This window comes from Gracilinanus agilis, chromosome 2 (assembly GCF_016433145.1).
Source record: "Gracilinanus agilis isolate LMUSP501 chromosome 2, AgileGrace, whole genome shotgun sequence".
Classification (NCBI taxonomy): domain Eukaryota; kingdom Metazoa; phylum Chordata; class Mammalia; order Didelphimorphia; family Didelphidae; genus Gracilinanus; species Gracilinanus agilis.
This window is the reverse complement of record NC_058131.1, coordinates 105,901,507-105,915,109: the sequence shown is the minus strand read 5'-3', so window position 1 is coordinate 105,915,109 and position 13,603 is coordinate 105,901,507. Positions and strand designations below refer to the sequence as shown.

Sequence of the window (13,603 nt, the reverse complement as noted above, 5' to 3'; positions counted from 1 at the left end):
ACATTCCTAATCAAGAAATCATTTTCTCAATTATCATTTTTTCTTGTTTCCTCATATCAGTGGTTATCGAAAATGTAATAAATAATAATTATAAAAATGATTAAATCTTCATGAAATATTAAAATTATCTTTGAGTATGTAAATTACCTCTGAAGCTCGTATTATGTGTCTTTTTCCTCTTGGGGCTTCAAAAAAGAGTTGTTCTTTGGCACCTGAGTTGACTTGTAACAATTTTCCTGTTTATGGTGGAATGAAGTAGACAGAACATTTAAACTCCACATTTGTTACCGACTGATAAGCGTGCCTCTTGTTATTTTGTTCATTTTAATAAAATGCTCAAGTTGATTTCTAAAAAACAAAATCTATTGAAACCGTTGCCTCACTCCCTTGACTGTACGTGACTCTTCCGGGCTGACTTTGAGGTAACCTTCAATATGTAGAAGAAATCAAGGTTGTGTTTTATTTAATCTGTTGAAAATGAAGCAAACACTTTGCAGAAGTCCAATGCTGCCACAAATGCATCTCTCTATATTTGTATGCTGCCTTCTAACACACAAAGATAAAATGAAAGCCGACTTGTTGTGTTGGCAAACAAATCTGGTGATCTAAATGAGATCTGGGGTGTGAACACTCAGTTCATCTGTCCTAGACCCAAATCTAAATTTGTGCCTTAAGGCTTGCAAACAGAGAGGCAAAGACATGCCAAACAGATCACGTATACCCCCATTCCTTCTCTTTGATTTCTAAATTTTGAAAAAGACCAAGTTTGTGTGTGCTAGAACAAAACACTGACCAGAAAATGGTCTTCTAGTGAAGGCAAAATTTGCTCTCAAACTATCCAGCCTAAATCCTGCCACAAAGCCACAAAAAAAAAAAATACAAAAAAATACGGCAATATTTTGTATATTGAAATGACTTGGGGCTGAGGGCTCTCACTATCTTTGCAAAGAGTCTCTTTTGAAGAAATTATATTATAATAAAGTTTTTTCAATAAACATCATGGATATTTGAAGAATTTAAAGGTTAAATAGGTCAAATAGACACTAGCTAGTCCTGGAACGACCTCAACTAGTTCCGTTTACAAATCGTAAACTCCAAACTAAATTCATTTAGCTGTTTCAAACCAAACTGTCCAAAGCAGGGTGAGGTACATACATCGAGCTGATGCGGACGTGTTGTTTGTGCATTGGTCCTGTAGCACCAAGATTGGAGACGGTGGTAAGAAGCATTCTTCCCCAGGGTTAGGTATGGGGACTTCACTTGTGATTTTTTTTGGGTAAGGAAACCCCCAGGAAGGGAAAGGAAGCTTTAGCAATAAAAGATATAATCTTGAGTTGCATTGAAAAGCTACCACCCGTAACATGTCAGAGGCAGGATTTAAACCCAGGTCCTCCTGATTTTCAGGCTAATTTGCCATCTATTACGGCATGCTATCTCTCTACCGTGATTATATTGTGGAAAAGGAAAAGAGAAAATGGAGCTCCCATGACTTTAGCTTCATTAGTTGTTAAAAGAAAAACTAATACTTTCCCCAATGAGCAGAATAAATCTGGAAAGCAATTTTATACCCTAACATTCTCGAGAGAGACTGCAAAGAACAAAAGCTATTTAAAAAGAAAGGTTTGTAATCAGAGCTCAGTGAAAATATCCTTTTAAGATATTCAGAGTCAACTGTAAGTCATTCATGGCCATGAGCATGGTTGGCTAATTGGAATTCTCAGGTAATCTAAATGCCTTGTTTTAATTTTCTTTTTTAATTTCTTCCTTTATATAATTTTTATAAGAGCTCTTTTAAAATATCATTATCAACTGGGTGGAAGGCTAACTTTTTATTCTCCTTGCTATTTTCTGATATTAGCATTAACATTGAATGAAATGGCTTAAAGAGAGGAAATGGAAGAGAAAAAACTGAAAGGCCTGGATAAGCCACAAAATATATAACAGTTCTTTTAGCACCCTGGCCCAGAGCCCCAACTCTTCCAATTTTGAAATGGCCCCGTGTATTTTTATATCCTGTTGACTCAAAGTCTCTACAGATAGGTTCATTAAACATATCCACCTACATATATAGGAAAGGGATATATTCCACATTTATTTCCTGAATAACTGTGCTTAGTCATAGAGCTAATATATTTCTAAATTTGGTACTCAAAGCATCAAAGCAAATAGATCATAAAAATGGGTAGGAGAAATCATGTCTTGGGAAAGTCACGTAATATGTCAATTCTCTAGGCAATTCTTTAAAACTAGCAAAGGCGCTGACCTGCATTGGAAGAGTTTTTTCATTAAGGAGTTCCCTAAATTAGTGAAACCCTAATCTGATGTTCTATCCCATTAAATGGGCAAAAGGTTTAGGTCAAGGTTATATTTTATACTATTTCTAGAAATAAAAAGGAAAGTTATTCTAACCTCACACAAGGAAAAAGATTTCATCTTGCTATTGGTGATACCCTTGGGAAAACCTCTGTCTCTTACTTTCATTTGCAGGTCAAACATATTCTCCAATTTTTCTTAGGATGAGCGGTTGCTCTGGGTAACAGAAGAGTTATATCATGAAACTGATGTCACTTCATTGGCATAGACAGGCCAGAAGGCATGTGCTTTTATTTGTTGTGATAGAATTAGAAAAAGAAGACATATCTGGACCCAGAGTTTTGCCTGCTGCTTTCCTCAAGTACTATAGAATGCTGATTTATAAAAATCAGGTGCTTGATCATGCAGCCGGGCCTTTCCATGGGTCAATTCTATTCAGCTCATTTCAACAAGTATTTATTAAAGTAAGCGACTATTTTGTGCCAAGCACTGTGTGGTTCAGTTTGTTGGGGACTACAGTTAAATCAAGAGATGAAAGGTTAAAAAATATTACCATAAATTAATGTTATCTTAAAAATTAATGTTAAATGCCCAAAAGGTCCAACACATTCTAGCAGACCAGAACTTCACTTTTTTAGTTTTGGTCTGGCGCAATCCCTTCCAAATCAAACTCACAGAATTTCACAGTTAGAAGGGGGTCTCCAGGCCACGTAGTCCAACAAGAATCTTCTTTTCTGTATACCTGACAAGTGATCATCCGGCCCTTGTTGGATGCTTAGATATGTACTTGAAGACTTAATTAGAAGAATCTTAAATTGTTGAACATGTTGCACTCAATTGAAAATAAGCCTACTTAAAAACCAGTTTCTGGATTGCCCATCTCAAGACTTGGGCTCTATGTATATGGGAATAATATTTTCCAAAGCCCAAATCAGGAAATATGACTTTAGAAAGGACATTTCTTTTTGTAGAGGCTCATATGTTTAAAAATAAAAAGCAAGTGGGATGGACTTTAAAACTTTTATGGTTAGTTAGGACTCCAAATCTAGGTACTATGATTAAAACCATACTTTCTTTTTCTTGTCTCTGAAAATCCAATATACATGGCTTCCATGCTGTTGGAGTTAGGAGTTAGTGCAGGCTTTTCATAATAATATTTTTTTGTCATGATTAACATGATCCATTCAGACTATTATTCCAAATCTGAATAAGAAAGGAGGAAAGGGGTTAACTTCTATCAAACTGAAGTGGATTAATATAGATGAATTTCTTAGGATCATAAGATTTAGGTTTTAGAGACATCGATTTCAATCACCTCCTTTTATAAAGGACAATACCAAGATAAACTAGAACCATGTTTAAGTTCCACAAGTAGGACCAGCCCTGGCCAATTATGATGGAAAGAATTCTGGATTCATAAGTCAGATCCTGGGTCCTGGATTCAGATCTTGACTCTACCACTTAATGATTATGCAACACTGGGCATATCACTTTATTTCTTTGGGTCTCTGATTCTTTATTTGTAAAATGAGAGTGTTGAACTAGAAGGGCATGTAAGGTCCTTTTCAGGTCTAAATCTATAGTTCTGTGATTTCCAAATTGCCATTGCAATATAATCCATCTTTCTTGATTTGGGAATTAGATTAGTCAATTGAGTGCTTAACTTACCATATTTAATTCCTGACAGAATAAATTTCCAGAAAGGGGGGCTTTGAAAATGCTTAATGCTAGATAAAAGTACTTTATAGTTTAAATTATGTATATTGTAAACGATTGTTAAAGGGATAAGAAAGAACATTTTCTAAGCATTTCCCATGTACCAGCATGGACCTAAGAGTTGAATTCAGGATCAGTATGCCTGCATATGGATGTGATGTCATGGGAAATTACCTCTCCTACTGCATTTGCTGTAACTGGTAATATATTCTGATAGGACAAACTTTGTCATAGCTATCATGTTTAACTTGTAAAATCTGCGACACAGACCAAATTCCATGAAAACAAACACCATTACAAAAAAGAATCTCTAAATAACAGAATCATTTCCAAGACTTAGCTGAAAACTCATGTTTTAAGCAATATTTAAATCAACATTTCCCTTCCTTTGAGTGGAAGACAAAATGGGCTGGTCTCTTGGCAAGAGATGAAAGGTGGACAACCAGAATCCTTCACTAGTATCTTTGCAAAGTCAAAAGAAAATGGGGAAGGCCTTTAGCAAATTGGGTGGACTTCCTCTGGTGAACTTAGGCGAGGATGTGGTCAAGGGTGGAATGGGTTAGGCAGGCATCAGGGTGAGTGTGAGCGGGTGATCTGCCTCCTTGGAGGAAACATTCAAACTGAAGAGATTACAAAGCTGTCTGAGTGCTCAAAACAACATTCCAGTTCAACAAATGAATCTACATTTACTGCCTTGGAGTTTGTTATAATGCCAAGACTTGTAACACGAAACCGCTGAGAAATGATCTAAAAATAAGCATCATTCTCTTGGGGGACAGGCTAGCAAAAGGATGTCCTTTTATGGAATGAATGGGTAGAGAAGGAGAAAGGAAAAGTCCATTCTACCAAAATGCATACAATGTGAGACAGAGGTATGGTGTCAAGGAGTTGTGGGTATCCAGAACTGGCTCCGAGGAAAAACAGCTCTTTAATTCTCTAGTCCTTTTGTGGAATGTCGGAGTGGGAAGAGGGGACAGGAAAGGATCATTCTACAAATGGGCATGCAACATGAAATAGATACATGGCCCCAAGGTGTGGGCATCTGAGGCTGGTTTGGTGGTAAAGGTATCTTTCTAGTTCTCTTTGAGGGTTGGTTGCTGGCTAGATGCTTAGGAGACGTAAGAATGGTCTGGGAAAAGTGAAAAGAAGAGAAGCATTTTTGTAGAGAAGTTTCTTCCAGAACCCAAATGAGGCAGAGAGGGTTGTGTTTACAGAAGGTCACCAGAAATCATGGATCTCCTGGAAACCTAACACCTATCATCATCTCCAGAAACAGTGCATGTTTATTTGACATTTCATGTAAAAGCAGGTATTGCCATGATTTTGAAGAGCATCTTACCTCTCAAATCCCAGTCGATGTGTGTAATATAACTTGAAGCACCCTTGCAGATACCAACTCTTTTGCTGGTGAGTACATTGTAAATATCTACAAAATTATCATGAGATGCCACAGCCAGGTATTTCCCTGTGTCTATGAGAAAAAAAAACAGGCCATTAGCACCAGATTGCTCTGTAAGATAATGCCCTCCTAAGAAACAGGTATTTTCAAAGGGAAATATAGAAGCTACATAACATAGTCCACCCTCTTGTTGGTGTTTTATTACAAATATGTGACTAAAAAGAAGAACCTTTGGAAAATTTGATATCAGAGATCATCTCTTTCCTGTGGTGAAAGGAGACCATATCTTCAACAGTATCAGCATTTACAACTAAGAAGCTTCCATCATTCAGCCCAACTGCTAAGGCTTTCCCATCAGGAGAAAAGGCACAGCATCTCCCACCTGCAAGAGAAAATCCAAAGGAATATATAAACATATAAGTGTATATATATATTTTTTTAATTTTAATTTTGAATATTTTCCCCTAGTTCCATGTTTCATGTTCTTTCCCTCTCCCCAAGCCTCCCAACCCCCCTTAGCCAATGCACAATTCCACTGGGTTTTACATGTATCATTAAGACTTAATTCCATATTACTGATAGATGACTAGAGTTATCGTTTAGTGTCTTCATCCTCAATAATATCCCTATATATGGGATGCAGAACTTTTCTGTTAAGGAAACCCCAGACATTTGAGGTCTTGTTCCAAAAAAGCACTGACTCCAGAGCCTGGGTTCAAATTCTGAATCTCTGAAGATTTTACCTTGTAGTATCTGATAACGGTTCCAGAATGAGAAAGGAAGTAAATACCAGAGACATCCATTGAAAAAGAAATGCACAACCCAACTCATCCTAAATTGGATCATATCATTCTGAACAATACTAAACATCTATGCAGGAAGGATTTTAGACAATGCATTAGGAATATAAGATAATGAAGGCTACCTTTTTTGAGCTTCCGAACAGCCAACATACGGTGCTGGGATGACAGTTCCCAGATCCGAAGAGTTTTATCATCACTCACAGTTGCACAGATAGGCAGGAGAGGATGAGCTGCCAGACCCCAGACTTCTCCCTCCATATGCCCCTATTTGAAAAGAAACAGAGAAGTGGATTGATTTCATAGTTTTTGGAATTCTAATCCCCATTTTGAGGCTCCAAATTTTGCAGAAATATAGAGATTCCAACCTGGTTCTACTCAATGACAAATATTGAATAAGTCACCTCAACAAGCATTTATGAAGTGATTTATTCTGGATTAGGTTTATGCGAGGCCTCTCTGTTTTCACAGAGCCTTAATTCTTCTGGGGAAAAAACAGAATGTCTATAGATGAGTAAATTCAACATAGATATACACACTAATACATACACACACATAAATAGACACAAACATATGTATGTATTATACAACAATAAATAAAAGTGGAGGGTTTGTGGGATTGTGGGGAGTCACCAGCAATGCTGAAATCTGAAAAGGTTTCTTGTCAGAGGTGGCCCTTTAGGAGTCTTAGGAACTTCAAGAGATGAAGGAAAAGGGGGATCATTTAGGGAATGGAGGACAGCTTAAACAAATATGGAGGTGAGATGAAATTCTGCAAGGTTAGAGTTGTGTACAGTTCTGAGGCTGTAGCTATGATGGTACCTTTCATAGAAACAAAGGAGTTTGGAAGATGGGCAGGTTTAGGGGGAAAGATTATGAATTCTGAAAAGCAACCCTTTGTGCCAGGTGCTGGTTAAGTGCTGAGGAAACAAAAACCAAAACAAAGCTGTTCCTGCCCTCAAAGAGCTTACATTCTTCTGGGACATGGGCAACAATATGTACAAAGACAAGAAGATACAAAGTAAATTGAATAAAGACCGTAATTTCAGGAGGGAGGGAGACACCCAACAACTGTAGAAAGTTAGGAAAGATCTCATGTAGGAGGCGACCCTTTTATGGAAAGCAGGAATTCTAAGAGGCAGGGGTGAGAAGGGAGAGCTCGAAAGGTATAGGGTCACCTGTGCTAAGAAGACATGGAGGTGGGAGATGGGATGATGTACACAGGAAAAAAACTTGTGGGTTAGTACATCTGGAATGGCAAGACTCGTGAAGGGGTGTGATATTAAACAAGACTGGAAAAGTAGGTGAGAACTAGGCTGTGTAGGGCTTTAAGTGGCAAGCTAAAATTTTTGTTTTATGTAGGAGACAATAGAGAGCCACTGAAGATTTTTTAAGAGGGAAGCAACATGGTCAGATTTAATTTTAGCAACATCCGTTTGGTAGCAGTGAAGAGGATGGATTGGAAAGGGAAGAAACTAGAAGGTGGAAGACTAATGACTTTTGCCTAAGTCTGGATAAGAGATGATGAGGGCTGGACTACATGACCTCTAAGGTTTTTTCCAACTCTAAATATATCATCCTCCGATACTGTAGGCTAATAGAGTTCTCTGTATTTCTGACTCTATAGAACTTCCTTATAAAGAGGGAAGTCCTAGGTTCAAATATTGTCTCAGACACTTTCTAGCTGTGTGACGCTGGGCAACTCCACTGCCTAGCCCTTACCACTTGGAACCTTGGAACCAATACCCAATAGTGATTTTAAGATAGAAGGTAAGGGTTTTAAGAACAATAAGAGTAGATCTACACAATTGGTATATTCTTTAAGAGAAAATATTCAAGTTAGCTTTAAGATTTCCATTTGTTAGAATCATTATTTTGTCCCCCACCTAAATTTACTTGTGTCAAGCAAATGAGGTGTGAGTTCTGACTGAATGCTTTCTGAGCTCACATTCACTGGGTTTTTCCCCACTCCCTTCCCCAGTGAAAATAATTTTGAAAAAATTGTGATATGCAGTGAAAAGCTTCCTAGTATTAATTATTATTAATTATTAATATTAATCATGTTAATCTAGTTTGTCTGTAGTGTGAAATTTCTATTAGTTAATAAAGACTAGGTTTCAGCTGAAGGATTTTCCAAATTAAGCACATTTGCAAAGTTTCATTTAGTATGAGTTTGATGGTTTTAATTGGGTGAAAGGTCCAATTGAAGTATTTCCCACATTCATTTCATTTACAGAGTGTATGTTTTCTTATGGTCTCATAAAACTGACCTGTACCTGAAGGCTTTCCCACATTCATTGCATTTGTTAAGTTACTCTTTGAGGTTTTCTTTCCTAGGAATTATCGGATGTTTTATAAGAAATATATTTCAACAAAAATCCCTCCCATATTAACTATATGCACAAGAAGTCTATCTAGAAAGAATTGTTTGATTTATAATAAGATAGAAAAACCAATGATAGGATTTCCTATATTCATTTTATTCATAAGAGTTCTTATTCATCATATTTAGAAGCTTTCCCTGTGTGATGATTCAAATATAAACAGGAATGATTGTGATTTCCATGAGCCATCATGATTACTTTGAATTTTGTTTTCACTTGAGTTTGAATACAAAGCTATATCTTCATGATATCAAATCATTTGGCTAGAAAGTGAAAAACTCAATGAATCATTTAGACATTTGCTTTTTATTCTACAATGCCAAACATTTCAATATTAGCCAACTAGAGGTGATTGATTAATTTTTTTACTTTTCATCTTCATGATTGTTTGGTCTTCTTTGTGTATCTCTTGTTTGGCCTTGGGTCTAGAAAAGTAATTTGGTCATAGAGATGAATACTGCTACGGTCACTTTATTTGTCCACCATTGTGGAATTTGACTGTAATATGGCCCTGTGTTCAACATATTTATCAGAATATGTGTAAAGGTATTAATAGTATGTTCATCAAATCTGCAGATGAGCCTGGGAAAGTAAACATATTGGATAACACAGGAGCCAAAATAGTTTACCAAGCTCCAGGTCCATACTTTATATTATATATATTATATAATTATACATATATTCAATTCCATATATATAATTATATGAGATATGGTAACTGGTTGTAGTCCATTGGAAATATAAAGCAGTGAAAATTCAAATAAAGTAACCATTTCATGAGATTCGTCATTTATACTAATTAGGACCCAGCTATAGAATTTAGTACTTATAGAATATAGAAATATAGTAAAAAAATTAATAGGAATAAATAGAAAGTTTTAGATTTAGTTACAAAAGTTATACATATATGTATACACACACATATATATATATGTATATATACATGTATAATAGGAGATATATGTTTAGTTAGCAATTCACCTGGAAAAGATCTATGGTTTTTAGTAAAGTATAAGCTCAATGTGAGGGAACAGTGCAATTTGGAAGCCAGAACAACTAATGGATTTTAGGTTATTTTACCAGAGTTATGGTAAATCCAGATACAGAAAATTGATAGTCTTATTGAATTCTGCCCTCATCAAACTACATCAGGAATATCATGTACAATTCTGAGAACCACACTGTAGGAAAGACACTTAAAGCTCTAGAGAATACAAAGATGGGTGATCAGTACAAAGATGGGTTGACTAGGATGGAAAAGAGACTCCAGATCATGTCATGGGAGGATCAGTTGAAGATTGAAATGGAGATGCTTAGCTTAGAGAATAGTTTCATAAAGTCACATATTTTGAGCTAGAAGAGACTTTAGAGAACATCTAATCCAAACCCTCATTTTACAGATTTAATTTAGGTCAAGAATGGTGGGGTGACTTGCTCTAGGTCACTTGTGAAGTAGCAGGGCCGGAAGAGAAGATTTTAGAATATCTGAAGTATCTGAGAGGTGCTCATGTGGAAGCAGGAAGGATTAGGCTTGTTCAGCAAAGATCCCGTGGGCAGGAATGGCAGTTATGGGTAGAAGTTGCTGAAAGGTAGATTTAGACTTGACGGCAGGAAAAAACTTCCTAATAATTAGAGCTGACCACAAGAGGAGGGTTTGCCTAGAAAGGTCCTGTAATATGTTCCCTCTCACTTGAGGTCCTCAAGGCTAAATGACTGCTCACTGGGGACATTATATTGGAGTTTCTCAGTAGAGTCAGGTTGGATTAGATTGCCACTGAGTTCCCTTTAAAATGTAAGATTCTATGATAACCAGGTAACTTCATACAATATAAGTATATTATATTATTAACCTTTATCAGAAAAGAAATATACAATAATCTCAAGTTTCCTAGTTACAGCTCAAAAACAGAGAACGATCGATTTAAAAGATGGGCTATTAGAATCACTCTAGAAAATAGCTAGCTTTTGCATAGCTTTTTAATGTTTGTAAAGTGATACACAAGTAGTTTTCATTTAATCTTCACAACAACCGTAGGAGGTAGATGCTATTATTATCCCTATTTTACATATGAAGAAACTGAGGCAAACATTAAATGACCTGCCCAGAGAAACACTACTAGTAAGCATCTGAGGTTGGATTTGAATTCAGGTTCTTCCTGACTCCAGGTCCAGGACTCTATCTACCTTGCAACCTCGCAGCTTCAGGAAAGGTTCATAAAGTTGAACAGTCATTTGGTGTACAATGGACAAATTTTATAAAAGAGTATCTTAGCACAAACACATTCAACTGGTAGAAAAAAAAGTGTCTAAAATTATAGTTTCAGGGAGATTGCCAGCAGAGAAAAAAGTAACTAACATCTGATACTACGAAAGAGCCAAAGCTTATTTACCCTCATGCAATCATTTCATGAAAACTCTGTCACCAAACCCAAAATCATAGAATTGTTCTTCACCTCTTGATTACGTGCCCCTTAATGTTATAGGATTTTTTTTTCTGACATCAGTTTTCATTCGAGCCAACCTTTGGTGCCTTAGGGAGCACCACACACAATGTGATTTATTTTAGATCTCGCTATTACTCAGGATAGCCTTGAAGGACAGATTACTCTTGTGTTAAATAGCTGTGAGGTAAGAGAAAACTGTACCTGAACAAGCAGAGTCATAGGGCCACTCTTATCAATTTCAAGTATCTCTCCATTCTTGGTCCCTACCAGGATATGTCCATGTCCCAAAGTGATGGCCCGAATTGAGGGATTGTCTTCCAAGAGCAAACCTATGTGGAGGGGAGGGCGGAGAAATTGTATGTGACAGTATTAAAGGTGGAAGGAATAGAAATATTACTGAGTAGGAAAACAATTTTTAATCATTTTCTAAGTGTTTGGCCATTACTTCTTTGTGGTTTCTACCAAAAGGTATGAGCTCTGAGTGTGAGGAGAGTGATGAGAATGGATGAGGTCCATTGAGAGTGACGCATTCATAGGAATGGAACCATTATTACTGTGTATTCAGAAGTGGCACCTTTAGAGCTAGTTGATAATGCAGATCTTTTAATAGCGTAAGTCTTCAAGCATCTCTCAAACATATCATCCCACAGTTCCACGATTCCATCTTTTCCACCTGTTACAAAACCCTGTAAAAGCAAAATGCAGAGTGTATCCAGACATCCATCTTTCAGTATGAGACATTTCATTTTTCTTTTTTAAAAATATTTTCTTATTTAGAATATTTTCCCATAGTTACATGATTCATGTTCTTTCCCTCTCCCCCAAACTCTACCCTCCCCTTGTAGCTGATGCGCAATTCCATTGGGTTTTACATGATCAAGACCTATTTCCATATTATTGATAGTTGCACTAGGGTGGTAGTTTAGTGTCTACATCCCCAATAATATCTCCATCAGCACATGTGTTCAAGCAGTTGTTTTTCTTCTGTATTTCTACTCCCACAGTCCTTCCTCTGAACGTGGATTTAATTTTTCTTTAAAATAACATACCCACTTAGTGGAGGTCGTTTGTTTTTTTTTTGCTACTTTTTTTTCAAAGTACACATTAATATATTTGGTCCCAAAGTCACCAAAAATTCTAGTTACATTCTATAGTTTTTTTTTAAAAGCTTTTGTATTTATATTCAATCCCAGGAGAAGGCATATACATTTCTTATAAAAGCAACACAGGCATTTTGTCATATAAAATTATTTTGGTCATAGCTTCTCATCTATAAATTAAGGGGTTTGGACAAGATGAACTTTTCTAAGTCAAAATCTAGGGTTCTATGGTCCTGCTACGTTGTTCATTAGCATGTAATTAAATGTCTTTGTTTTCTACACTAATTAAAACTTGGATTAATCTTTTGGAAAACTGGCAGGCAAACTGCTTGACAGATTGGCTATTAAAAATAAAGTTATCTTTATCTCTTGATCAAGGCACATGATTTATTGGTATTATCTCTGAACTTTACTTTTGGCAACTTACTACACACACCAAATGCCCTTATTCATAAGCCATTTCTTTCTTTTTTTTTTTTAAAGCAAAATACCAAATAATACTTAATTCTGTACCCTCTCAGATAATCATTCCAATACATTTTAGTGGAGGCAACAGAGAAGGATTATGGATAGAGAGCTGTCCTTAACACCATTAAATCTGGCTTCAAGTTGGGTTTCTGATATGTATTTGCCTGTGTGACCCTGGACAAGTCACTTAACTTCTAGTTATACTAGGCAATTCTCTAAGAGAAGGTGCCAATCTGCATGGGGAAAAGTTTCCTCATCTGGAATGGGCTGAGTCCCTTCCCTTACCAAAAAGTAACACTTAGAAGTTAATGCATTTAAATACTATCATCCTCATTTCAGATAGGGAGTTACATCCTCAAAGTCAAAGGGCACTGCAAAGTCCCTGTTGTTTTCATGATTTTGTTACTAAATTTGCCAAGCAACAAAAAAAGGTAAACTAATGTTCCCAAAGAACGAGAAAAAAAAAAGTCATAACATAGTAGAGAAAGAAATAGTCCTGAAGTCAGGGAGGAAGACCAGAGTTCAAATTCACCTCTCACATATACTGGCTGTCTAACCCTGGGTAAGGGACTCACTGCAGTGCTTAGTGCAAGGGAAGCCCTGAATAAAAGCTTATTGACTGATAGGTGGACATTAATTGTTTTAGACAACCCTCTAAGACTATGGTATAGGTGGGAAAATGTTCATTTCTAATCTTTTTATAAAGCATGTCTTATTTTTTTATTATTAGACATTTATTAATATTTGTTTTTAACCTGTTTACATACTTTATGTCCCTACTTTCCCCTTCATCCCCCGCTCTCCCCCCACCCATGGCCAACGCACATTTCCACTGGTTGTAACATGTGTCCTTGTTCAGGGTCTATTTCCCATTCATGTCTGCCTCAGCCCATGCATTCAAGCAATTGTTTATCTTATATGTTTCCTCTCCTGCAGTCCTTCCTCTGAATGTGGGTAGCATCTTTACCATAAATCCCTC

The 13,603-nt window shown here is 36.5% G+C and overlaps 1 protein-coding gene across 1 annotated transcript in view; it reads right to left on the bottom strand.

Annotated features, from left to right (window-relative positions):
- The window catches only part of EML6 (EMAP like 6), a 301,241-nt gene that overhangs the window by 58,072 nt on the left and 229,566 nt on the right, over nucleotides 1–13,603 (bottom strand). Inside the window, exons 19-24 of the mRNA XM_044659473.1 lie at nucleotides 11,631–11,742; nucleotides 11,258–11,385; nucleotides 6,354–6,495; nucleotides 5,658–5,810; nucleotides 5,369–5,500; nucleotides 148–236 (exon numbers count right to left, since the gene is read on the bottom strand). Of these exons, the coding sequence (XP_044515408.1) occupies nucleotides 148–236; nucleotides 5,369–5,500; nucleotides 5,658–5,810; nucleotides 6,354–6,495; nucleotides 11,258–11,385; nucleotides 11,631–11,742 (756 nt within the window). The remainder of the gene's footprint in view (nucleotides 1–147; nucleotides 237–5,368; nucleotides 5,501–5,657; nucleotides 5,811–6,353; nucleotides 6,496–11,257; nucleotides 11,386–11,630; nucleotides 11,743–13,603) is intronic.